Genomic DNA, 27,007 nt, shown 5'->3' on the forward strand with positions numbered 1-27,007 from the left:
GTCCCTCCGTGGTAGACAATGTGGCACTGACCACCTGAGACCCTGGGAGGCGGATGTAAGCGACACCTGACCCCAGGCTGGTGGTGGACTTCTTCACGCCCACTGCTTTGTGGTCATTCTATCCCATCTCATTAATGTGCTGAAGGGTTCTATGGTGCTTCTGGTGCGTACCTGTGGGAGGAGGCCTCATGGAACAAGTGCAGTTCTGACGGCTGGGACAAGTCCGGCACAGCAGAAAGCTCCCGTCTATGACACATTGCTGCCACTCATGCATCCGGCCGCTGACTCGCTCGGAAGTACGTCCAACTTGTATCCTGCTGGGGAGCCTGGTACTGAATTGCTGTGTCCACATGGGGCATAAAGCAAAGCTGAGTCACTGAGACTGGAGGCCAGGTACAGCTCCCGAACACTGACCTTTGTGACTCAGGTCAGAGATGAGGCTGCAGCTCACAGCAAACTCACCATCTGCTGGTGTGTCATAGCTTCTACCTGCCAGTAATTCTGTTTGCTTATGGGGTGTCTTTTGTAGCTGATGGAAATAAATCACAATGAGTGGCATCACTGGCCAGCAATACTGGACTGGACAGAATAACCAGTCTCACTGAAGGAATGGATAAATGAATGATCTGAGCAAAATATCAAGATCGACTAACCCTCCAAACATTTTGATAATATAAAACTTAGATTGAAGAAAAATGATGAACTAAATCAAAAAAGCAAGAATCATTCAAATGTGACATTTAACTAACATCTTCATTCGTATTATGCAGTGAAATAATTTGTCATGTCGAAGTTGAACATTTATTATACTTCAGTGAAACACACAGACACTGGAGCAGCGTTTGTGACCGCACTGTCGATGGGTTTGGCCGAGCTCTGTCTCATGCGCGTCTTGTGAGTAAAATTAAAATCAAAAGTTCTAATCTAATCTATAGAGCTGGCAGCTCAGCCACGTGCCGCCATATTTGAAGTGTTTCTCCGCTAAAAATAGCGTAGCAATGTCATGAATAATGCCATGATTAATATTCTAAATGCACTGCTATATTTTCTTGCAAGTGAAATTACTGTGTGTGATCATAGTTAGCCCATAGCTATTTAATATAAAGTATTTGCACAACCAGAAGGTATTTATTTTTATTCATTACTATTTCCCGAATGAAAGTCGTCATCAAAGTTCATGCTTAGTTTGCCTGGTTGGTGGGCCGGTTCAGCCAACGGCGCCCCCTTGTTCGTATGTTAAAGGTGGCAACTGTGAGCCGGCGTGGCGTCGCATCGGATAGGATCATTTTAAGTGAGTCGTGATGAATCGATTAAAAAGCAACAGTGTTGTTGTCTTGCATCAGAGCGCGCCGGTCCCCCGAGAGCCCGCAGCTCCAGCAGCTCGGCGTGTCGAGTGCCTGTGCCGCCGGGGCGGGGCCTCGCTGCCGTTGAAACCGTCGCGAGTCCCCCGGCAGCCTCAGTCGTCCTCGGCGGGGTCCGAACAGCTGCTGGCCGCGGAGAAAAGACGGCGTTATCCAGCGAGCAGGGCAGAGCGACATGGATTAAGTGAACCCGCGGTTTCCTGGGTCGGTTTTGGAAGGAGGGACGCGAGCCCGGCTGGAAACACTTTTCCCCAAACACACCGGGCGACCATTGAAAAGTGCTCCGAGAAGTGAAGCTAACGCAGCGGGTAAGAGAGCTCCGTAACAACTCGCTAAAACACGTGTGGAGCTGCAGTTAGGGCTCCCATTTCTGCGCTTGATTCGAGGCTGTTCATATGCTGGTCTTTCACGACTAGCTGTATTGACTAGCGCTGTAGTTGAACGTCACTGTTTGAAGTGAGTGTTGGGTGGAAATGTGGGAGTCAAACGCTCCCACCCGGGCGAGGAACCCGAGTCTGTCACTTGACATGTCGACTTCACATCTGACATCTGGTGTCATGAATAAAACTCCGGCTGGCTAAACTGGTCGCAAACCAAACAGGTATGTGACGGACGATTTATCCAATATTGAACGACTGGGACAAACAAAGAGCGTCAGTGACTGTTACTTTGTACCGACCTGCTCAACTGGCTCGGTCTTATTTCTCTCTGATGCCGTGTGTTCTGTGCTAGATAAGACTTTGAATCACATGAGAAGAGTGTTCCCCAGTTACTCCACCCCGCGTCATCGCTGCCGCCGCGCGCAGGAACGGTGCTGCAACCGTGCGACTCCCCTGCTCTGGGTGTCAGAAACGGCACTTGGGAAGTCGGGAAACTCACCTCAGGTGCTGGACGAGGTTGAGGGTTGAAATAAAACGCCTGCGTCTGTTTCCTCTCACATGCCTTTAGGTAAATCAGTGACTCTGGAGTGGGCTGAATGTGGCTTAGGGCCCTGGGATGCTTTGTTCCAGGTGACCTTCCTTTACCTGAAGTTCCACAGTCAACATTTTCTAAGAAATGAAGCGGAATTCTTGCCGTTACTGGCCAACGCTGCTTTCCCCTGCATGACCGCAGCTGTGCGAATCGGAAACTCGATTCAAACCTCTCACGGAACAACCATCCTCAGAGGGGCAGATGCTTAACTAGGGCTGACGTGGATTACTTCACCTTCATGTTTGCTCACCACAGGCGTTTAGAAACGGCTGTTTTCATCGCAGACTTGTCTCTGCTTTGAAATCGGCCTCTGTTTTTTCCAGCATCACAGCAGCAGTGTTTACATTCCCACTCTGATCCCGTTTTCTAAACGGAATTTGGTGATGACTGTGTAAACGGACGGCGCATCATTGCAACACTGTTCCGCTGTTGGTGGGTTAAACGGCGCTAAAATCACTTTAATTACGATAATAAATGAACAATTCCGACCACTCAACCTTTCACATTTTGCTTTATCGTATCATTTTTAGGCCTGCGACAACTATTCAACTCTTAAGTATACAGTAAGTAATATAGAATCAGAATCAGCTTTATTGCCATGGCCAGTGAAGGTCCCAGCAGCGAGGAAAGTGCTTCGGAATAATGTGCAATAATGAACAAAACATGAAAATAATAAACATAAAACAATATAAAAATGGATACAAATAATCTAACAATAGAAGTAACTAATAAATAACCCACAAACGACAAATATAACTTCCTTTTTTCTCGTGGTCTGAACCCTGCTGAATATACAATTATGCAATAACACAAGCTTATATGCCGATGCACCCTATAGTCCAGAATTTACGGTATTCGGTTTCCAAAACATTTGTTGACACCATTTTTTTCCCCTTTTTGTAGTTACAGCTTGCAACACTAGAATCAGACATGCTCATCAGGCCGTACATGAGTAGTTAATGTAGTCAGTGACCAGTCGACTATTCCTTTCTACCCTGATCATTTTCTTTCCAAAAACATCATGAGCTGGAAGTGGTGAACGTCTTTCCAACATCACTGTTGTACTTGAAATATTGGTCGGTCGCTCGTTTTGACTACAGTAAGGGCCCTTCTTTTGCTGGGCAGCAGACTTCCAGAGATGGAGAACAACAACAACAACCTCCGACACAGTTAAGTAAAGTCAATGTCCTCCACACTCGATGGTCTGGCTGATCGTGTGTTTAAAACTACATTTTTGGCTGTAGCAGTGAGTGGTCCTTTTAGTGAGCTAAGGTCAGTACACAGTGTTTAAGTACAAGTTATGGATAAGTACTGGTCAGGGACATGATCTTGAAATGGAGTACCAACATGCCAAAGTCATTCTACATGCTATTTACTGTGTTTAAAGATGAATAATGGTCAAGGCTGCTGGAGTCCTGACATCCTCAGCATTGCAGTGTCCATGTGTCTGAGTGTGTTCAGTAGTGGCGAACATTGTTCTTGGGACTCAAACACAAACCCATCTCAGGATCTGTTTCTCAGGCTGAGACTGTCTTTTGCTCACCAGTTGGGAACTGTGGTAATTATTCCCTGTGTACTCCTTGATGTCCCAAATGGGGCACATCCTTGTTTACTTTGTGGGAATTCCCAAACCAGTGTGGGTCATACTTTGTCTTTAGAGTGGTTCCCCTCCCTGCCAAAACAACTTCAGAACAGTATAAGCTCCGATTGTCAGTCTCTTGTTTCGGATGAGGAGCTTCACTGTTTCTTGCTGATGTGGGAGTTGATCTCAAGACGAAAGTCGTCTTCTGTCTTAAAGGGCGGTAGGACTTCACTCCCATCTGTCTTGGATATGGCGAATCGACTTTGGTTTACTTATGTAGTTTTGTTGACTCAGCCAGGGAGGACGCTCGGTGTGTCAATGGGTGTGGCGCTACACCACTTCCGATACCAATAGTGCAGCTTTGAGGACCCATCCTGATCCTATTTTTTATTTTTGCGTGATTCATCCCACGAATACTGATCCAGTACCGATACTTTTTCTACACGTGTGGAAAAACAACTGTAGCAAAGTGCTTCCGTGAAGTGTGGCAGATACACTGCTGTCCTGATACAATGCTCAACATTCAGCTCGTGATACGGTGCTCTATATTCAGCCGTCAACATGATTAAATGCAACGTGACACACCAGCATAATTTTCTGAAGGATTTAAAGAGACGCTGATGGGGAACTTGTGGGGACACGTTCCACTGCGCGGTTTGCTCAGAGTCGTGCTGTAGCGTTTGGACTCCCTGTGTCCGAGGAGTTGCCTGCTCCGGGTGGTGGCGCTTGAGTTGCGTTCGAAGGTTTGTGCCATTGCCACTGTGCTTGGTGCTTCCGTGACAGTGCTTGCCAACTGCCACAGTTTCATCAATTTCCTTCTTCTTTTTACAACAAGTTGCCTCCATGGTTTTGTGTCCCTCCGCGTCAAGCAGTTCAACTTGCTGGAAGAGCAAATTACCGCGCACAACGTGCGACACGGAGGTGTCACTATGACGGGAGAAACCAGCGGGTGGCAGATGAAAGCTGTAGAGGCCCTGTCTTGCTCGCTCCGGCGAGCCGTGCTCAGTGGCAAAACTCATCAAACGTGCCACCTGTGTGGAACGTTTTGCTCAGTTCTGCAAAGAAAAAATAGACCACCAGCCGAGCTGTGCTCGGTTACCTGCTACCGGGTCATATGTTTGACCAACTTACAGCTCCACCAGACTCTGAACCCTCACCTCCACTTTTGACTGAAGAGTTACCTGCAAGGTTTTAGATTTTGTCTCTTGAGGAGTTAAATAAAAACATCTTTTTGACTCAGTGGTAATGATTTTTATGGTTCACCTTTGCACCATCATGCACTTAACAGCAGTCATGGTAATTGGATTTGAATTACAAATTGATAGCCAGTCCATGTGATTGGTGCTGTGCCCGATCGGCATCATTGATCGGAGCGTTCCAGTTCATGGCTAATGGCTTCTGTATATTCTGTAAATCTCACTGGTTTGGAAAGTCACTTTCACATCGCTGTAATTTGGTTTCAGTTATGATATGGGAAATGGTTGTTCTGTGTGCGTGCGTGTGCATGTGCGTGCGTGCGTGTGTGGAAAAGACTGAAAGTACTTTTGGTCATGCAAAAATGAAATGAAATATTTAAGCTTCCGTGCTGCAGTCGACGTCCAGTAATTCCTGCCACTCATCATAATGTGATTTTCTCCCGCGGCTTGGCAACTGTCAGTGTCCTGGCTTCTCTCCACTTTCCTATTCAAGGACACGTTGACCCCCCCCTCACCTCGTAATATCACTCATCTGTTGATTAAATCGGGCATCTGCTTTGTTGCCTGCAGGACGTCGCCTCTGCCCACGGCTGTCTCCTCCCAGCATCCGTCTCTCGCTAATGTAAGACAGCTAATGAACTATTGGCCATCTCGACTCCAGACACGTGAGATAATGACCCGGCGCTGAGCTCTGGTCCTTCATCTCATAGAACCGTCCTCGTCTGGCCCCTGAGGTTCAATTGCATATCTGTGTGTCCATTGAAAAGCAGCCTTTTTGAGACGTCCACCATGGAGCTTCTCTTTTCGACAGTGTCTGTCTGTGACGTTTAAAATGGCTTGTTAAACTTAAAGACAGTATTTGACTGACAAGGAACGAATGATTCGATTTTGAGGTGAATTTTTTATGAAGAATACTTTGTCATTGGGAGATTGTGTTGGTGGGACTGAAGCTGCTTGGCAGAGGTTTGCAGGCTTTCAGTGCTTTTCTAGTTTTGTCGCTCCAGTCTCTTCGCTTATAGATTATAGACATGTGAACACCCGCAAAAAATAAAATAACAATTCTTTTTTTTGTTCACCTCCTTTCCGCAATTTTTAAAAAAAATATTCATTTAAACCATTAAAATCTGAGCTTTATTTCTATTTTCCCTGTATGTTTAGTATCTCATATACAGAACGTTTTGATTTTAATTACATTTTCAGATATAATTTCTGTAAATAATGTGGATTTTTGTCATGCTATGTATGTATTTATTTATATATTTTAACTGCGGTAGTGAGTAAAATGCTGCAGAACCACGACGGAAATTTTAGCGCCATGCCGGGATCGACAGCCATGTTGCCATTGAAGATGCATGAACATTATTGAGTAATTTCAGTTTCCCATCACAGATGTGTCAGAAAATAGTCAGATGCTCAAACATTGCAATACTTGACTGTGTCATATTGTATCAATATCTTTGCTGAAATACATGATTGTGTGATATTGTCTCCAGATTTTAAGTCTTTATGAACACTCGGGTTATTTTGTTGATGTAGGAAGTCGTTCAATCCACAGCTGGACTGCGAAATAAACAGCAAGTCTGACTGGACTCAGTTCATAACAATACTTGTTTTCATGCCCATCATATTGTACTTGTACATTATTTGGTTTCCCCCTCTTAAAATAATGGTCTTGTTAACAAATATTGCTGTAGATTGCCAGACAGTTTTGCAATATATCGCAATGTATCCTATCACCACTCCTGTATCGGGATACGTATTGTATCGCAGGATACCTGCCTGATACCCGTTATCCGGGGCACATAGGATCATCTCGGACTCTATTCATCCCCACTACGCACTGTTCTCCCTCCTGCCAACCGGCCGACGGTTCCGTAGCATCCGATGCAGAACCACCAGATTCAGGAACAGTTTTGTTCCTGGTGCTGTCAGGTTGCTGAACGTTGGACAATAGCTGCAATACTGTTTATTTGTTTATATTTAGTATATAATTTTTATTTTTATTCATTTTTTTATTGGTATTTATCTGATATGTATTTAATTTTATTTAATTTGGACATATAGTTTTGGTTTTTGGAAACCAGAGGCCTCAGATCGAAATTTTGTTGCCATAATGTAGTGATATGTTTTTGTGCAACGACAATAAAGTAAGTCTAAGAATAATACACAGCCCTAGTAGATGTGGCACCAACTGTTGCCTAATCGAGTGGTTCTTGGGTGGGTGTCCTCTTGCTTTGTCTGTTCCCATTTCCAAAGCCATCTTTCTCTGTGCAGTAGGGAACATCAGCTTCTTATTTTCTACTAATTCTTTTTTTCCTCACCCATTTAATTTCTCAAATTCCTTTTGGTGTTTGAATGTATTTCAGGTTAACAGAGAGGTCTGTTTCATGCCTCTTGCTAACGTTTATCTCAAGGCCATTTTATTATACGTCTCTCCCCAATTTTAAGGTCAGTCTTTTTCAGCACATGTCCTCTGGGAGGTGTTCCTGTGATGCTGCTAATAATGGCACATGCGCAGCACATCTCTAGCCTGCCTCATCTGAAAACTCCCAACAAATCTGGGTCCATTTTATTTAGAGTGAGGTGAAGTGAAATGGTTCATGTAGAGGAACCTCAAGTGGCCTCTCAGCGAGTCTTGTCATCAGTGGGACTAGAAGGTGAGTCATCGCTGGCTTGTGATCCCAGGCTCAGCAATGTCAACTTAAAGGTTCAGCTTGCAATGTGAAGAATGAAGTCGCACCACCCTTGAATTTGTGAGGACTGATGCCATCTGATGACTTCCTTATTCCATTACAAAGCTCTGCGCTACTGTGTTGCTGCTCAGTATATGGAGCATTGGAGCAGATTTGAAATATAACTGAATCACAGCCCAGTGATTGTCTTGCTCTATCAGTGAGTTAAAGCAATTGTCGTCTCCGACAGGAAATCAGCCGTGCGGCCGATGTGCCGCCAGGCAGTTTAGTAAACACTTGAGTCTGTTTTTTTTTTTCCCCGCAAGACTTTTCAGCGAGGGGAGGGACGGTCCCGAATCTTGTTCTGATCAAGGCTGTGTATTGACAGGAATCTGGAAGTACAATACATGTCCCCATAGAGGAGTGACATATTGATGTGTCAGGATATATTGCAGTCCTGTTAGTACGCCATGATACGAGGTTCTTGCCCCCTTCACCTGAGGAGAGCAACAAGGGTTGTACAATATGGTATATGATGTTCACTCTGGTCCAACACTGTTTCTCCACCAATAGTCTTCCCTCCAGACCAATTTGTACACTTTTATTTTCCTCTGCAAAATGAAGCAAATGATTGAAAAATACTCGCCGCCTGGGATGTTGGCCTTGTTCCTCATAATGCAATGAATTGATTTCCCTTTTGCTCAAGGTCATATCTTATTATAAACATTAACAGAATCTCTGTTTTCTGCGAAAGAGGTCTGTGTTCTTCCTATGTGAACACGATTGTTGACCTATTTAGTGGAAACACACATCCTGCTTCTGTTTCCACAAGACGGCTTTACCGGCAAATTAGAGCACAACATGAAGGTTCAGAGGCCCTTTGTTAGTCCGGCAGTGGGGAAAGGTAACGTGTTGTAGAAAGCGTCACGTTTCAGACTATGTCTCTGCCGGGTTCTCTCCTCGGCCGGAACATAACATTTCATAAACTCAAACTTTCTGTACAGCGTAGTAAGCGTGCAACACAACGAATCAATGATCACATTCGTGGCCAGTGGATTTGTTGTTGCAGCCGTAGTTGAATGTATGTAAACATTTATTCACCAGTTAGAATTGGCGCAATAACACATATCAACAGATGGAAAATGTACATTTTTTTTTCTCCCAAATCTGTTGCTATTGTATCGTAACAGCTGGGCGTTGTGACTAACATGTGTCCCCATTATTGTGTTGGCGCTCACATACTGTACTTCACGTATTATAACTGCCACAGATGTGACATTAGAAACATAGTTTTGCTCGGACTGATGTGGAACTGTAGGGCCTCATTAGATTTGTTTTTGTCTTCGTATTCTAGTGTTTATTTTCCGCTTTTCCGGCTATTTCTATGTGGTTGGGAAATGTTGTGAACATGTGTTAACTGTTTTTTTTATATTAGCCTTTTTTTTCTCAGTTTAATTAGGCACTTTGTTTCTGGTAAAAATAATTCTGAAACCTAAGCAAATGGTATTTTACTTTATTTTATTTTATTTTATTTTATTTTTTTGTGCGGGGACTTCTTGCTGAAGCTGTTTCCTGCGCTGATGGTAGTGGGGGCAGTACAGTCTGTAGTTTTCAGAACTTAGATTTGGGCTTGAGTGAAGCTCATCCTGTGGACCTTCAAGTTTCCTCATAACCTCCTCTCATTTGGCCTTGAGCAACAGGATATGAACGTTTGAAATTTGGCGACATGTGATGCGACGTTCCTGTGCACACATGTGGGTGGTTACACAACCGCTGGAGCAATTGGGAGGAGCACTGCAGCTTTGTTGGCTTGGAATATTGAACCAGCCAACTGTCGTTTGCTCTTCAGATCTCTCTCACCTGAGACACCAGGCTGCTGAAGAGGGTTAAACAGCCGCTTGTATCCTTCTAATACCAATCACATGCTTATTAAAATGTAGCTGGAGATTGCTTGGACATATTTAGAATTATGTCTCAGTGATGAACTTTTGTCTGTGTATGCACAAAGTCTTCTGTTTGCACTGTTACGTCACTGAAGAAAATGAGCAAACAACTCTTGTAAAGCGAAATAGAGGTTTTTAATCAACCATATTTATTTGATAAATAAATGAGTCCTACTACTGGTACTCTACAATATGAAGTAAATTAATAAAGAATACAACTATATTCAGAGTATATACTGCAGCATCCGGGATGTTGGCCTTGTTATTCATGATAATCAAATGAATTGATTTCCCTTTTGCTCAAGGTTTTATCTCATTATAAACATCAACAGAATCTGTTTTCTGAGGAAGAGATCCACGATGATGCGAGTAGAACCTTTTGTTCTACGCATATCTGAGAGTTGCTTGGGTGTGAGACATGAAATGAGCCACCGATATGCGCCCCCCGATGCCCTTTTAAAGGCCTGTGAAATGTGACCTGAAAAGTAAATGTCATTACTTTTAAGCCCTATGGAGCCACTCTAGGAGAGCAGTTTATTCCAAGGCATCTGAGACATGCTTTTTAATCTGGAGTAAAATAATGTTTGATCATGATCGGCCGATATCTGTTTGATCGGTGAATGCCGATCAGAGTGGGAACTTTCATAAACGCGATGATGGAAGCTCTCGCTGTCTCTCGGAGTCCCGCTACAAGGGGCCAGTTTGTAAACCTTTCTGGATGCCATGATTTGATCTTAGCCGGAGGCTGTATGTTTGCTGCACATGTTTCCTCCATCTCATGGTTACCAGCTTAGTCAGGGGCCGAGACACAGGACACTCTGGAGAGGCAGCGCTTGGATGGCATGGGAGCACTTGGTGTTCCCTCAGGAGAGGGGTTGAAGTTGTCCGAGGAACGGGAACTTCATTGCACCTCACTGCTGAAGCAGAGCAGCTTGAAATCACGACTACATGGTTGTTTTTTCAGTGGTAACCTCAGAGTATAAAAGTGCAATTTCCTCCCTTCACGTAGCAGTTTGGCCTCAGGTGGGAACGTCCAGATTCATAAGTTTACACAGGCCACATTGTGCACACAAACGGGCACACGGGGGCCTGTTGTCAGCTCCTACAAATGGCTGCTGTAAGCCGCTCCAGCTGGAACACATTATGGGATTAGAAGCCATTTTTACAAAAGCTTTGATTCCAAGTGTCGTCCTGAAGCACACACCCTTCTTTTTTTAACGTGTCTATGGTAATGAGTCAGTTCACTCGTTTGTATTGTGCAGGTGTCACCTAAAGTGGCGGGAAGTGAAGTGTGTTTTACAACAGGACGCTTGCATTAGTCTAATCATCTGGCAACTTTCCCTGACAACTCGGAACACGGCGGCCCTTGTTGCCAGATCGGGACCAACATTTCACTTATTGTCTGCGGTGTGTGAAGTGAATGATCATAACTGGTCCAAAATGCTTCCTCCACTTACGTTTGGGTTTCCTCCGGGTCCGGACCTGTAGTCGATCACTGAAGTTGTGTTGAATGAGGGTCGCTCAGGCACCGGCCACCACTGATACTCAGGCTTGTGCGGAGGGTAAACAGGCCAGCACCACTCCAGGGCATTTTGAATCATTTCCTTCAAAAGCCCCGGGTGCAGAAGACAGATAGCCGACTCTAAGAGTTGGTTGTGCAGCTAATATCGGCGATCCCTTAAGTGCTTTACTGGAATACAGCAGCGCAGGCTTGTGGGCTTGTTTTCCCCATTGTGTGCAGCATTCCCTCCTCCTTTCCCTCTTCCTGCCCTGGTCCCTGAGGATACGTTACTTTCTTGTTTAGCTCCGACATCACCGGATATTCTTGTTCAGTGTTTGATCTGGAAACAAGACTTCTCAGACTTTTTTTTTTTATTAACTTTCTTTCTTGTTACTGATGTTGTGCTGTATCTGCAGTAGTTTGCAACCCTGTGAAACATTTCAAGTCAGTCACACTTGGAAATCAAAGTTCACCTGCGGCCTCTATAATGCAAGCTAACAAAGAACTGGTTTGATTCTACTCTGAAATGAATGGTTTTGTTGACTCAAGTTTGTGTTCTGTCACCACTTGATGCTTTAAGGTCAAATGAATAATCATTATCCTTTACTGAAGCAGTCGCCCAAACACACATTTTTACATTGACGAAACACACATTTCAGTTAAGATAGCTGTAAGATTTGTTTCTTCAGTTTTGCTGATCAAGTTGTCTGATCTAAGTGGAATTATGTCACTCTGTGCCGTGGTGATCTTGAACAGCTTGGACGTGGTTAAAAGAGGCCTCAGTGTTTTTCCACACACCTTTTTCATTTCAGTTTTGTTATGAACAACATCAATACCTAGACCTTGATCTAAGCGTTGTTCTTGCAGTGGCTACAATTTTCCCTTGTGAATTTTGTCATCACTTTCCTTTCAACGATCAAAAGATTAGATTAGACGTGTTTTTGTTTTCTGCATTTGAGTCCTAATTTTATTCTTCTGCATTCTTTGGTAACAAGTAGTGTCGAGGAACTTCATGGTTTTCCCTGCAGCATTACTGTAAATGGACTCTTCAGTGAGCTCCACCACTCATCGTCCTTTGTGGTCCTGCCAGCTGATGAGGTGATGTTCTCTGAACCTTCCTGTAATAAAGTTCCCCCTTAACGGCAGTTTTGTTATTTCCACTGAGAGGCAGCGCAACCAGCTTCCCCACAGACGCCATTTAGTCTATCAATTTTTAATGCATTTATTGTTGTGACTGACGGAAGACTCTGTTTTACTCGGTTGTGTACTTTATTAGTGACAAGAAATACAGATGTGTATCTCTATAGCTGTGTCATTCTCACTATGGCGCGTGTGGAATTTTTCATTCTAGTAAGTCCAAACAGAAACGGTCCAGGTGAGCTCCCTTCAGTCACCTTGTTGTGAGGCTGATATCCACCCAAGATATAATGTCCGTGCTGGCGTGAATCCCTTTTAAAGTAAGTTAAGATTATTTGAAAAACTACATTTAATTCACCATCCAACGTCAGGGTTGGTTTTCTCAGAGTGATAGGAAGCACAAACGGAATATTTTCTGGTCACACTTTAGATTAGGGAGCATTTATTACCATAAATAAACTACTTATTTGTATATGTATTATCAGCATAATAGCCTGTTATTCATCACTACTCTAAACGGCATTTTAATGACTGATTATTAACTGTAAATAAGCAATTAATTAGATGACTATTAGCTAATATGTGTTTCCCAGTCTTCCGTGTTACCATGCTTTTCTGTTTTGTTTTGTTCCTACATTTGACTTGGTTAACTTATGTGCCATATTTGGAATATTCACAAACAAAACGTAGTCGCATTACCCTTGGGAAAACATCTGCCTTTAAAGAGGTGCTCATCAGTTTGTATTGTTGACTCGCACTGGATGACTGTGGCAATGAGTTACAATGGGGAGAGTGAGGTATTTTGACGTGATCATTAACTATGCAGTTTATCTATTCACTGGCTGTGGAAAAGTTCTGCCGGAAGGTTTCCATCAAAGTTGAGTCTGAGTGAAATGGGAATATTCCGTTTGACATTCACGTTAATTTAAATGGTCTCACACCCAAACCAACTTTCAACTCTGAAGTGATTAAGAGATATGGGAATGTGTTCCTGTTATTTGACGTGCTAATATGAAGTTTTTTTGTTGCACTAGTTGAATTTAAGTAAAACTTTGGAAGTTGAGCTTTGACTTGGAAGAAGAAACGGATGTAGCTTTCACAGTTCCTGGAAGTTGAAAACATTGGTGGCTGCTGTTAGGATCCAATGATGCCTCCGCAGCTCTCCCTTCGCGAGCGTGTCGTCGGCAGGTTGTCGAGGTCCATTCGAAGGGCCTCAGCTCAGAGGCACTCATGGCCTCAGCCCAGCACACGAACATGTTTGAGTTTAGATTACAGTGGGAGCGAGTGAGCGCTTCTCACCATACATAGAGGTGACCTTTAGCACGAGGAGGCCGCGTCACAGCTAGTTGTTGATAACCAGAAATTCTTTGCTATTTTGAAAGTTGCTGCAAGCCTCTGCAATTGTTTCTCTCGGTGCTGCCAAAAATAATCATTTCAGAGGCTTTCAGTCACTTCAATCCAGGCATTTACTTGATTGGAATTTTAATCCTAATGTGTTTTAATGAAAGTCTGCTTTGGCAGCGGGAGAAGAGGCTTGTCCTGCTCAGCCTCCGCTCGGACTCTTGATAGAATTTGTAGCAAAGAACTATTGATCACAGAGACAGTGGCTTCCTTATCAGATGCAGTTCTCTCATTAGTGCAGCGTGTTGCTTGGCTGAACAGATTGAAGTATCTCTGTGTACTTTTGTTGCTTAGCTCCTCATGACAAAGGATGGAAACCACTGCCGCAGAGACCACCTGGTGGTGGGACCGGTGTTTAGCTTGACACGCTACACCACAAGAGAAACAGGAAATTTTACTCATTTCTTTGGTAGTTGACTGGAAGTCGAGGGTGGAAAACATCTTCACAAATGTTCGAGAAACTTGAAAGAACAGAGCAAAGAGCACTTGGCTGGCTAATATGTGGCAAGTGCAAGGGAATCTGATCGACCTCTTCTTGGCCCTTTTGGCTTCAAAATCTGGCATTTTGAAAACATTCCTATGAATAATATGAAAAAAAAAAATTACAATTTTTTTTTTTGTCATATCACCCAACACCAGTTTCTGACTCACAGCCCAAGAAATAGCGAGGATATATATATATATATATATATATATATATATATATATATATATATATATATATATATATATATATATTCACTTAAGCCCAAAATTATTCATACCCCCAACAAAAACAAACAATTCCTTTTTTCAGTTACACATTAGTATATCGCTTCAGATTTTACTTAAATAGAACACACAAGTAGACAACGTGTGTGTGTGTATATATATATATGTGTAACAGTCATAAGTCAGTCAAGTGTCCTCACAGGGAGGTGTTTCATATATATATATAAACCGAGGTACTGCTGTATATACCTCAATGTGACACTTTTGCAGTGTAGATTTTTCTCTTTCTTTGTCACTGTCTTGAAATGTCATCTATATGTGAATGTTTTCCTTTGTTTTGTTTTTCATGAATTCTTAATTTCTGTTCAGGTCAACCTTACAAACATGAAAGAGAAACTGAAGTCATGCCAGCACTCACCACTGTTCCTAGCATTGAGAGTGGAAGTGGGGCCCGAGTGTCTCTGTGAACCTTGTTATTGGCTGTAGATATTTCGTGGGCAGACTCCAGCTCAGGCCTGTGGTCTATTTATGGCTCCATCCCTTCACACTATGCTTCTATTTCGTCCCAGTCCCCTCGCGCCGCTGCATCCGCCATATTCCCGTGACCCTGGGTCAAGAGGTGCTCAGAAATATCTGTGTGTGGAGCCGTGCTTGTGCAGGACTGCGAGTTCATAAATGTGTAGGTGCTCAGTCAGTCCTGAGTGCTGATGTCACCGACGTAGAACGGTTCAGCGAATAAATTGGGTGCCTTTTGGTACCTGGCACCCTGAGTAGGGGTTCACCCCCACATATCACGGCCGAGTGTGATCGAAGCAAAAAATGTTGAAAAAAATGTATTTTGAAGTATTGCCTTGTGTTTATTTTTACTACCATGAATAACATACATATATCTGTTACCATTTAGATTTATTTCCATTTACATTTCTGTTGATTTTTCCTTCGTCATTCCATTTTTATTTCCATTCATTTCCTCTTTTCATCACTCCCTTAATCCCAAAAGTGAGATGCTCTACCACGGCAGCTTGATGTTGTTCCTCCATTCACAAAAGTTTTGCGACAGTCGATTGTCAGACAGATGGAGTCGTCTTCTCTGTTGACCTCATTACTCTCTCTGTCGTACAAACACACACACACACACACATGCATTTGTTTTGCTCTCCTTATGAGGACCTCTCATTAATGTAACCCTTTCCCCGGCCTCTCACTCTTAACCAACCAAGACACATGGCCCGCCTGAACCAGGAACCAAACTGAAACCCAGATATAATGTCCCACTTGTTTCGAAGTCTTCATCCACAAGTTAAGGCTTAACCTCGCGTGGACCGGTAAAACAGTCATAAGTCAGTCAAGTGTCCTCACAGGGAGGTGTTTTTTCCAAGAATAGGTAAACCAATACCACACACACACACACATCAACACACAAGATTACAGAGACTTATTCACATTTTCCATGAATCTCATCAGCTGCTGCACGTGAGCTGGTGAAGCTGATGTGTAGGGAAATGCTTGTTGATACCATTAAGTCCCAAACAGAAGTAACTGAGCAGCTTGTTTACATGAGAAGATTCCATTTTCAAGGTGAAGGTTTGTTGCGTGTTGTGTGGAGTCTCTGCACAGCAGTTGGTCCTTAACTGTCGCATCTTATTTTGTTCTGCTCAAGTTGCATTAAGCTTCCCTCGAAATGACATGCAGCGTCTTCCATATCAACCTTCATTCCTTCAGGCCTTCAGTCGATGTTTCATCTCAGATGCTTCCTGCTTAGCTAAGCGAACGTTTGAGGGCTGTTTTTGACATGTGTAGAAGCATCCAACAGTGAAGACTTTGATGAGGAACTTGTGGTCAGACGGAAGCCTCTGGTCGAGGGGGATGTGATCTTCCACTGCGCTGCTGTCCCGACCAAGACCTCCCAGAGACCTCCCAGAGACCTCCCAGAGACCTCCCAGAGACCTCCCAGAGATCTTGGTGCGGTGAAGGTCTCGTAGTTGTCAGAATGAAAACCCTCAGGTCAAAACCAGTGAGCCACCAGTGAGGGGTAGTTCTGCTGACTCACCAGTTTAGACTCCTGGGGTCCCGTTTATTGGATTGGCGATATCCCATAATAATTACGGGCGGCGACCTGGGTTGAAACAAAACTTTTAATGGCTGCAACCATTCAGCTGTTGACATGTTTGCCTCCCGTCCTCAGGTCCGGCCCGCTGGGGTTTCCTCCTCTCTCTCTGCCATGTTCCTATTGGCCTCTGCTCCTTCGCTGAAGGTGGAGCTCATCATGGGTTAAGAGAAGTGGTGGGAGACGCAAAGACCAGACAAGGGCCCGCTCACCTGTGCAGGTAAGATGTTTGTGCCACTGTCCTCTCAATGGTCCTCCATGCTGCGTGGGTGTGAAATCAAACATATTGTTTGTTTGACTTTTTAATAGTTCATCATTTTTTTCTCATTTTACTTTTTCTCAACACAAATTTTACCAAACAATATGTTGACATAATTTTCCTGAATGTTTGCTCTGTATTCCACCTTCACTGGTGCTGTTGAATATTATCGTTCAGGTGGACTCGCGGGGGGTTAGATGTGGTCATGGAAAGGTTGTGTAAAAGTTGCACTGTGAAACTGGCTGACTCTTGTCCCCATTGTTCAAGGGGTTCTCACGCCCCCCCTCCCCCCTCCCTCGCTCCCTCCGTGAGCGTGTTATCAGGTGAAAGCCTAATGACCTAACACAGTCTACCATTGTCCAGCCCGATCTCATCACCTGGCAGTGCTGAGAGAGAGAGAGAGATGAAGCCACCACACTCAGCTTCTCCGATTCCTCCTCTGTTTTTCTTTTCTATCTGAGTCTGAATGAAGTTTGGAGTGTCTACCGTGAAACCTGGTGTATTTGTGCACCTGGCGGCGGGTTTGTCTGGATGGCGGCTCACTGGAGTCTCGCACTGGTTTGTCCTGCCTTTTTGAGGAACCAAATCATTCCTCCATCTTGTGCTCAGAAGGTGACACGCTAGCGTTGTTTCGTGTTGTCATCACGGGTTCCCTGGCAGCAGGGACGAGCGAGCAATTACGGCAGCGCGCCGGAGACGGTAGCGTAAATACCACAGTAAGAGGGCAAGTGGATTTCAGGTTTATCCATATTGTCCATTGCCTTTTAACTCTGCAACATCCCATCAAGGATGTTGTGCTGTTGGTGAAGATTTGGCTCCATAGTTCCTGACAACAATAGTATTGATGAAAACCAAAGGACAACTTGGAAAGCTACATTCCAGCTTTTGAAACAGGGCGTCCAAAACCTTGCCCCTAACCCATAACCCCGCCCCTAACCTGACCTCCTCCCGACACACCATGTCAACGACTGACAACTAACAACGTCCTTTGTACAAAACATAGTGGAATAAATCTATTTGCACCACAATAACTTGAGAAACAACAAATAAACAGGCATCTGAGTCAAATAACAAGCGTTTAACAGACACGAAGTCAGTGACACTTGAAACACTTTGAGATGCAGGGGTCCCCTGGGCAGCTGTTTTACTGGGCTGAGCCTGATTCATTCAAATAATAAAAACATGTTTATAATGATTCCTTCGCTTACTACCAGCCATGGTGTGTACAGCCTGGTGCCTCCATCTTGTATCATATATTGATGCAAGATATGCAGTTGTCAGCTGTGATGGTGATGACTTTCACAACCACAACATTCATTCATCCAAACAACACATATAGAAAGGCTCGTCGCTTGATTCAATCAATAGAACGACTCATATTTTGATCCCGCAAGATAACGGCACTAAACAAATATGGCGACCGCGATGGCCAAACACGGTTGCAGGTTCGAGAATCTGCGAATTTACATCAAATTTGGCGAAATTACCAAGCGGAAACACAATTGAATGTAAAGCAGTGGGATGACACCACGACTTGGGCATTATACAGGCGCTGATAATACATTTAGGGCGTCCTGCTGAGGAAACAGGGCGTCCAGTTTCGAGTGCTGGAGGGCGTCCATTTTTTCATGTCTTGCAGCTAAAAGCCTGGCTACATTTAACTCTGACCAGCATTTTGTTCCTGACTTTGACCTTTGACCTTCTGTTGACGGAGCCACAGAGCAGATTTGAATGGAAAAAGTTGTTTTTTTTCCCAATTCAAACGATGCGCCTCTAAAGTTGATTCAGCCGTAGGGGTTGGCAGCTCAAGGGTAAACAAGAAACGACACGCCCACTCACCAAGGAGTAAAAAAAGACGTGACAGACACGGGGGCGTGGAAACTCTGCTCCTCTGGGACGCGGCTGTGTTTGAATGCTCACTAATGAACACTGACACGGAGTCATGTCAGCAGCAGCGAGGCCCAGAACCCGAGACAAAAGTCGACTTTAAGCCTTGGCTGCCGTCAGACTGGCCGGAAGCTGCCGTTTTGTCAACATGTTGTTCACTTCTTCAGATCCCTCCGTCTCCCTAGAGTCTTGGTGTTTACAGCGCGTTGGAGGACGGAGGTCTCGGAGCCGTCTGTCCCACTCTGCCTGTCGTATTAGGGTTAGTGGTTCCATGAGCGGTGCGCGTCGTCTGCTGCTGACGCTTCCGCTCGATTCAAGAGAAGGAGTCAGACGAAAGGCAGATGCACGAAGAGAGAGCTGCAGCAGCGGCACTTGTTGCTAGGAGAAAAGCCTGCGACTCGCTCGTCCACTCGCGTCTGGCCGTCCTGCAAACCTGTCTCCCGTTTCAACATTAGTGTAAACATCATCGCTTCTGTCGGCCAGAGCAGGAAGATTGTCGCTTTCTTCCTCTTTCTGCTCTTCTTCTCACTTCTTCCTTACAAGGACAGTAATGTTTCCCAGATGCTGATTCAATCAGTGTTTCCATTTTGGTCCTTTTTTATTATTGTCGAAATGACTCCTCCTCCTCCTCCTCCTCCTCCTCCCCCTCCTCCCCCTCCTCAGAGCGCCACGCTGCTCATCTGGCGTATTGATGAAGGTTAAAATCCTCCGTTTCAACCTCCAACAAGACCCTTATGATGCCACTGTATTTTACAACGACGTCTGGGGGAAGCATTTACTTCAGCCTCAGCTGTGACCAAGAAGAGAAGATGAGGATATTGGAATAAATGTTTGGCTCAAAATGGTCGTGTTATTAAAAGGGCAAGTAAATAGATGTTGTTTTCTCAGGCTTCAATTAAAATCTGTATTTAAAGGAAAAGTCTGACACAAGATGAGGAGGGAATAAAAAACATTTATTTCTTCAGAGGAATTTATGATAATTTAATGATTAATGATTAATTACAAAAAAAAAGTTAATAATTTAATGTAATTTAATGTAATTAAATTGAACAGTTTGCTCTCCAGACAACAGGGAACCTTTGTCAGTGCAGGAGTTCCTGCTCCACTGATCCCACTGATACACCAGACACGTGGCAGCCGGGATGAGAACAACAACAACAAACATGGAGGAATCATCCCTGAACAACAGCAAACAAAAGCATCTGTTTGCTTCTGTTCAGGGAGGTTTATCGCGAAATAATATTTTGTTGTTTAAATGTATGTATGGCGCCATCATTTCATTCAGTAATATACCAAATTCATTCAAACTGAAATGTGGCTTCTTGTGGCAATTGAATATTAATTGAATATTTACACAAACAGTTCATGAATTAAAGGTTTGCGTGAGGTAGCTGAGATGTCTGGTCAGATGTGAGTGAAAACAGAATCCACTGTGTCTATGTCTGTTTGGAGTCTTCCTGTCTGGAAATTAGGGCAGTTGTCACCTTTGTCTCACGTCCCCATGACGAGGGTAGAATCCCACCGTGGTGGAGCCATTAAGTCAGTGGGGCGAAGACAAGTGAGTCAGAAATGATGCAGAACAGGAGTCAGGTTTTGCAGCAGGAGCCTGCACTTGGCAGCGGAAGCTTCACTTGGTCTCACATGAAACCACAAGTGCACGCGGGTGCAGCGGCGCCTGCATCCGGCTGTGTTTCCAGGCCCCATGTGAGCAGAGGCATGGCAGAAGGCAGTGCAAAGGAACGCGCATGGTTTTACCTCCGGACGATGAGTTGACACTTCCAGATAAGACGTGTCATTTTGGAGCCTAGACACAAACACACACACGAGGAGTAAGTGAGCTCACTTTAACTTTATGGTGTCTTATCTGTGTGGAGTGGTAGCATGAAAGTCCCGTCCTCCCGGCTGTTACCGAATCTTAGTCGTTATCATTTGCTCTTTGGTCATGAGAGACGTTTAGACTGTTGGATTTACATGTTCGCCATCGTCCGTCACTCATACAAGTCTGTACATCTGTCCCAAGTCCCCCGATTTGATCAGTCAAAAGGCTGAACTTGATGAGAAGAGCGCCCCCTTTTTCTTTTCCCTCTTTGCTCGAGTGCTTAAGTGCTGATTTCCTTCTGTCCTATCGCAGGTTATTCTGCCGTTCACCTCATCTCATGTCTAGGGATGGGACCGATTCCCGTCCAGTATCGGTATCGGCCTCCGATACTCACCCGGAACAAAGACTGCAGTCCTGGGATGTGCAGTATTTATGAGTCATTTGGATCCGAAGTAGACCTCGGTGAAGTGGAGATCTGGTGTTAACAGGAGCGCGAGGCGACTAGAGGTTCAGCAAACGTAGCGTGTCCTTAAATGAGTCAAATATGTTGGACTTCAGACGTCTGTCCTACGTCACTGGTCAGTCGGAAAAGAGAGCTTGAAAATGACTCATTTAAAGCCCTCGACTGCGTGTTTACGTTGTTGCCCATCCAGGTCAAAGTGTTTACACTTTTGTTGTTCAACTGCTAGTTCACCAACAAGCCCAGACGGGAAGCCCAACTCCCCTCTCTCCTCCCCCCCAAAATCCCCTGTGCCCATCAGAGTTTCCCACTCAGCATTGGTCTGTGTGTTGGTGTCATGGACTGAGAGGGTGGTTGGTTCGATGCGAGTGTCAGATGAAGTCACCATGTGAGGGGAAACACTGAGAGCTGGCTGACTCTTCTTGCTTGTGTGAGCAGAGACCACGCCTCAGTTGCAAATGTCGGGCATGTGCAGACTCACTTTCTCACCTGCTTCTCCTGTTCTGGCTTAAGCTGCGTGGGTGTGCAACACAAACCTGATGCCTTCCACTGGGCCTGCTGTGGAGACGTGTGAGACCTCATGTCTCATTTGTGATCAACAACCATATTTCATCTACTCACACGTAAACAACCTGAAACCTTGTGAAATGACATGAAACCATGTGATCAGTGCAAAGATATTTCTCCTGGAAAAGTCCAACCAGCAGCAGGAGCAGGTGCAAGTCATGATCATCACATTTACTAAAGAAAAAAAGATGGAAATACACTTGATACAAACTGTTGAGAAAAAATGAAAAAACTGAGTAAAACAAAGATAATAAAACCATGTCTAAATATCATAAAATAAAAATAATATTTTATTTAAACTCCAAAGATGATATAAGTGAAGTGTAAATAAAAGTATCGCCATTTCAGAACTGCTTCATGAACAGTGTGTACTGTTGGGGGCGCCATCACTTTCTTTATTATTGTGTCTTTTCAAGAACCATAGTTGGTCACTATCACAGATCAGCAGCTGTCAAGTCAATTCACTGACTCACTACTGCCTCCATACATGGCTCATGGATTAAAACTGAGCGTCTCACAGCTCAGAGGTGCGAAACAAAAAACTCCTCGTGGGCTCTTGGAGGCGCTCGCGGCCCAACCATGGGCCCCGGCCCTGTGGTTAAGCGTCACTGGTCTGAACTGCGGACTGGGCGTCGGCTTGTGAGTCATGATCTTGTGGCAGGATGTGAGCGACGTGCTGGTCCATCTTTACCATCGACATGTTTCACCCACCACTTCCTGGTTGTGAGGGCGAGTCTTCCACAGAGCGGCCTCTGACCCGGGTGTTGTGCTGTGTGTGCAGGTGGGTCGGCTGCTGGACGGCATGATGGCGGTGCTGCGGCGGAGGCTGAAGCTGATCGTGACCGTGACCATGGTCAACTTCTTCATCTTCATCATCATCTCCAGACACAAGGACAAAAGCTCCCAGCACAAGCTCATCAATCTCAACAACCCCTTCTGGGCCAAACTGGCCCCGAGCCCGGCCTACTGGAACCGGCAGCAGCAGATCCTGGACTTCCAGAACAACCCGGTCCTGACGGCCAACTCCTCCGAGGCGCCCGAGTGGATGAACCGCAGCAGCGCGGCCTCGGACCCCTGCCAGCCCGACCTCAGCGTCCTCACTCAGGTCAAGGACTACAGCACGCTCCCCGACCGCTTCAAGGACTTCCTGCTGTACATGCGCTGCCGCTCCTACCCGCTGAGGGTGGACCAACCCGCCATCTGCCGGGAGCCGCCCTTCCTGCTGCTGGCCGTCAAGTCCCTGGCGCCGCACTTTGACCGGCGCCAGGCCATCCGCCAGTCGTGGGGCCGGGCCGGCGTGGTGGCCAATCAGACGGTGGTCACCATCTTCCTGCTGGGCAACGCCACGGCCACGGACCACCACCCGGACCTGTCGGAGATGCTGCGCTACGAGAGCGACCAGCACAGCGACCTGATCCAGTGGGACTACCGGGACTCCTTCTTCAACCTGACGCTCAAGGAGGTGCTTTTCCTGGACTGGATCCAGAGCCGCTGCGCCGGCGCCCGCTTCATCTTCAAAGGCGACGACGACGTCTTCGTCAACACCTACGCCATCCTGGACTTCCTGAAGGCCCTGAAGGAGCCCAAAGCCAAGGACTTGTTTGTGGGCGACGTGATCACCAACGCCGGGCCGCATCGCGACAAGAAGGTCAAGTACTTCATCCCGGAGAGCATGTACGTGGGGGCGTACCCGCCCTACGCGGGCGGCGGCGGCTACCTTTTCTCCGGGGACATCGCTGCCCGGCTCCACAACGTGTCCCGGCACGTCGTCCTCTACCCCATCGACGACGTCTACACCGGCATGTGCCTTCGCAAGCTGGGCCTCTCGCCCGAAAAACACAAGGGCTTCTGGACCTTCAACATCAAGGAGAAGTACCGGTCCAACCCGTGCGTCTACAAAGGCCTGATGCTGGTCCACCCCAGGACCCCACAGGAGATGATCCAGATCTGGTCCTGGCTCAACAGCCCCACCCTCAACTGCCAGTGACAAAGACTGTAGCAGCGGCGGCAGCTGTGACTTATAAAGTCTCAGGCCAAAACATGGCCTCCCTGCTGAGGCGGCGGCGGTGGGGGGCGGGGCCTCACCCAAAGTGTCTGCGTGTTTGTGTGAGCACATATTTATCTCCACTATTTATTCGGCCGATGCTTTAACACTGTAGCGCCCTGAACGTGGGGCGTCCAGATATGCTGTATTAAAACAAGAGACTCCATGAGGTCGCGACATTTCCGACTGATGAACGCGCGCCGTCGCTGGAGGCCGTGCTGCTATCCACCTCACACACCCCCTGAATAGTATTGCAACGCACTCGAGCCGCGCCGGCCTTCAGGATGCGTGTGTTTTCAAATCCAAATGCTGTCTAACGTTGCTTCAGGGTCCGAGGCGGGAGAAGCTGCCCGTGCATGCGTGTGTGCGTGCGAGTGTGTGTGCGTGTGTGTGTCAGTCAGTTCTTTCACTGTAAGTGCTTTTAAAAAGTGTGCGGCTCTCGTCCCCGGACACGAGTCCCCGCAGGACCGGCGAGGTTTCTCATGCTTCTGCTAAACGCACACGTGAACCACAACAACCCACCAAGTTTGCCAAAGGAAGTCGCACAACTCGTCGGCCATGTTACACTTGCGTTGAAAGCTTTTTGTCCAACTATGATCTAATAATATTGAACCTGGCAACACTGGTGTTTGTGTATTTGGCTTCGCTCTCCTCTACCGCTTGTCTTGCAGTATTCACACTGGACCCAGTCCACACTGAACGTTGCCTTTGTGAGGACGCCCCTGCTGGTCAGGCACCTGCACCACCCACACTCCTACGAGCTGGTTAAGTTCCTTCCTCATCCAGTACACGACAATCAGGGCGATAGGTCACCAGTTAGACACGAGTCTCCCCTCACTCACGAAAACTCTTTGTTGAAATATAATTCCAGTTCAAGCCCCCAAAATATATATATATATATATATATATATATATATATATATATATATATATATATATCCTCCGTTATTTATTTTCCTGATTGTTGCGTTTTCGGGGGGCGGCGCTGACATCTTTTGAAGTCAGTGAAATATCAGGTGTTTATCATCAAAGTGCCCTGATGGTTGAGACAGTTTTATATTTATACGACAAAGGTTCCGGGTCGGGGAACCGGGAGTGGACCATGACGCTGTTCCCCCAGTGGCAGCTCGACCACCGTTTTACTGTGCGTCCTCCAGCCGCCGCAGAGACCAAACGTGTGCCTGACCTTTGTACTGTATGCGCTGGTCCAGACTTGGCTCCAGACTTGGCTCCAGACTTGGGTCCAGACTTGGGTCCGGCCTTGTTCTTCAGCGCCGATTGATTGTTCCAATAAAGTTGTATTTTGCTGTTTTTTTTTTGTATAAATTGTTCTTCGCATTCTTGTTGCAATAAATTCTGTGAAGTAAACTGAGCTTGTTTTCTGAAGCATAAACACAGATGTATAGATTTGTAGACGCTCAACTGATGCTCCGGTTGTTCAATCCGTTCCGTCGACGTGCGACACCTGTTTGACCAGCAGGGGGCAGCAGCTCAACACGCTCGGACTCTTCAGAACCAATTCAACTGTCTTTTTTGTTCTAGTCTTTCAGGCTGGAAATGGAAAATATTTGAATTATCTTGAGATAACTTCCACCGTCGATGACTTAGGAGTGTTGACATTAAATGAATAGTTGACGCTAAGCGATAAAAATCCCTGTATTCACCAGTTGATGAGTCACGTGGTGACTACTTTTGACCAGCAGAGGGCAGCAACACACTTGTTTTGCATGTCGCCGTGATCTTCTTCATTTTTATTTTACGATCAGTGACTCCTCGGTGACCGCGGCAGGATGGGGCCTGGCAGAGTCATGGACTTGATTCTGCTTTTCCCTCAGTTTGGCTCTTTATATTCTGCGTATATTTTTCTGTGTATATGTAATTTGAAATGAAACGGAGCTGTGAGAAAATGTCTGAAGATTATTTTGTGATTAGTTTTTATTAATTTTTTTTTCCGGCTTTGTCAGGACACATCATTTATAAATGTTCCCAGAGACGTGCCTTGCTTTAGATGTATCCTTTCACTCAACCTTGAAAATGAATGTTAACAAGCACAAAATTAAAAAAAAAAAAAAAAAAAAAAAACCTCTGACATTTTGAATGAATATAGTGATGAATAAAGACGTGTCTTTAATTAATTTAGTGGTTTCACTTTCGCAGAAACCCTTTTCCTCCACTGTAAATGCAGGTGCAGGGCCCGCCTGTGGCCCCTGGGCGGCGCTACACTGAACCCATCCGAGGACCCTGACAGCACACGCTGTGCCACACACCGCCATCTCTCTGAAGGAGGAGGTCTGACTCATGGCTGAGCGCTGACGTCTCTCGTTCGTGGAACAAACTGCTGCTGTGCCTCGGAAAACCCTGGAACCATTCCCTGCCCGAACTCGGTCCAGTGTGGTTGGTCAGGTTGAGGGTGGGGAAAGGGTGATGGCCATGAGAGGTCCGCACACAAATAGAGATACAAACGTGTGTGTGTGTGTGTGTGTGTAACATGGGTGTGCAGTCTACAAATCGGCCCTTGTTCTGTGCCGTCAAAGTGGAGGACAGAAGTGGACCTGAAGGAGGCCCAGTTGGATCAAGCGAAGAGCCATGGACTTCAGTTCTTGTAACCTCTCACATCCACTTCTCATGGAGTCTCCCTCCCTGTTGCCTCCTGGAGGCCATTCATTTTCATGACAGATGAGCATCCGACTGGTTCCACTGAAGCCGGACCATTTATTTCCAGAGAGCAGGGAAGAGGAGGAGGAGGGGGGGGAGAACATGAGTCACCGGACAGGAAGTGGAGAGCAGGCGTGTCATCGGGAGGATGGAGAGTGTGAGGACGCTTCCGTGTGTCCAGAGCGAGCCAGTGGAGCAGCTGCCAGCCTTGCTCCAGGTGATGAGGACACTAACATGGAAACCACCTGACCTGGTTGGGTTCTGGTGACCGGACCAAAGTATGTCCACTCAAAAGTAGATGTATTTTAGACCCTGCTGTCACAGTCCTGGAGAACATTTCACCTCGGAGCTGCATGTCTGAAGCGCCTCACTTTGCTTCCCCTGCCTCTGTAGTCGGCCTTGTTTTCGCCGACACACTGGGTGTCTGACAGACAGACAGACAGACAGACAGATGGACAGTTCTGTCATTAGGCCCAGTAACCACCTCACCTCAGAAGAACCGGCCGCGTCTGTGGTAGTGGAGCGACCTGTCCTCCACAGACACTTGCAATAAAAGCACGTTGTCTCCTCAGCAGCTCTGTGGGATTAAGATCCAGTTTCAGACTTGACTTTTACCTTCTTCAATAAAAGTTAATGTGCTTTTTTATCAGCAGAAGCGTTGGCGGCGTCCCAGCGGCGAAGATCCATTTCAGCTGGAGTCGACCTCAGGTATGTGTCTGCCGCTTCCTCCTCC

At 45.8% G+C, this 27,007-nt stretch overlaps 1 protein-coding gene across 2 annotated transcripts; it reads left to right on the forward strand.

Moving 5' to 3' along the window:
* The first annotated feature begins 1,440 nt into the window (after positions 1 to 1,440).
* b3gnt2b (UDP-GlcNAc:betaGal beta-1,3-N-acetylglucosaminyltransferase 2b) lies at positions 1,441 to 26,227 on the forward strand. 2 transcript variants are annotated; one of them, XM_053875908.1, is made up of 3 exons: positions 1,441 to 1,669; positions 16,662 to 16,803; positions 22,357 to 26,227. In XM_053875908.1, the coding sequence occupies exon 3, from the start codon at positions 22,378 to 22,380 to the stop codon at positions 23,560 to 23,562; it is 1,185 nt and encodes a 394-aa protein (XP_053731883.1). In that variant the 5' UTR covers positions 1,441 to 1,669; positions 16,662 to 16,803; positions 22,357 to 22,377; the 3' UTR covers positions 23,563 to 26,227. The 2 variants fall into 2 exon arrangements, with proteins under 2 accessions (XP_053731883.1, XP_053731884.1); XM_053875909.1 differs by lacking the exons at positions 1,441 to 1,669; positions 16,662 to 16,803 and adding an exon at positions 19,201 to 20,558.
* The last annotated feature ends 780 nt before the right edge of the window (positions 26,228 to 27,007 follow it).

Source organism: Synchiropus splendidus, chromosome 9, assembly GCF_027744825.2.
Source record: "Synchiropus splendidus isolate RoL2022-P1 chromosome 9, RoL_Sspl_1.0, whole genome shotgun sequence".
Lineage (NCBI taxonomy): Eukaryota > Metazoa > Chordata > Actinopteri > Syngnathiformes > Callionymidae > Synchiropus > Synchiropus splendidus.

Bases quoted from the DNA above. Each gene is read 5' to 3' on its own strand.
- b3gnt2b (XM_053875908.1), top strand. From the start codon at position 22,378: ATGATGGCGGTGCTGCGGCGGAGGCTGAAGCTGATCGTGACCGTGACC.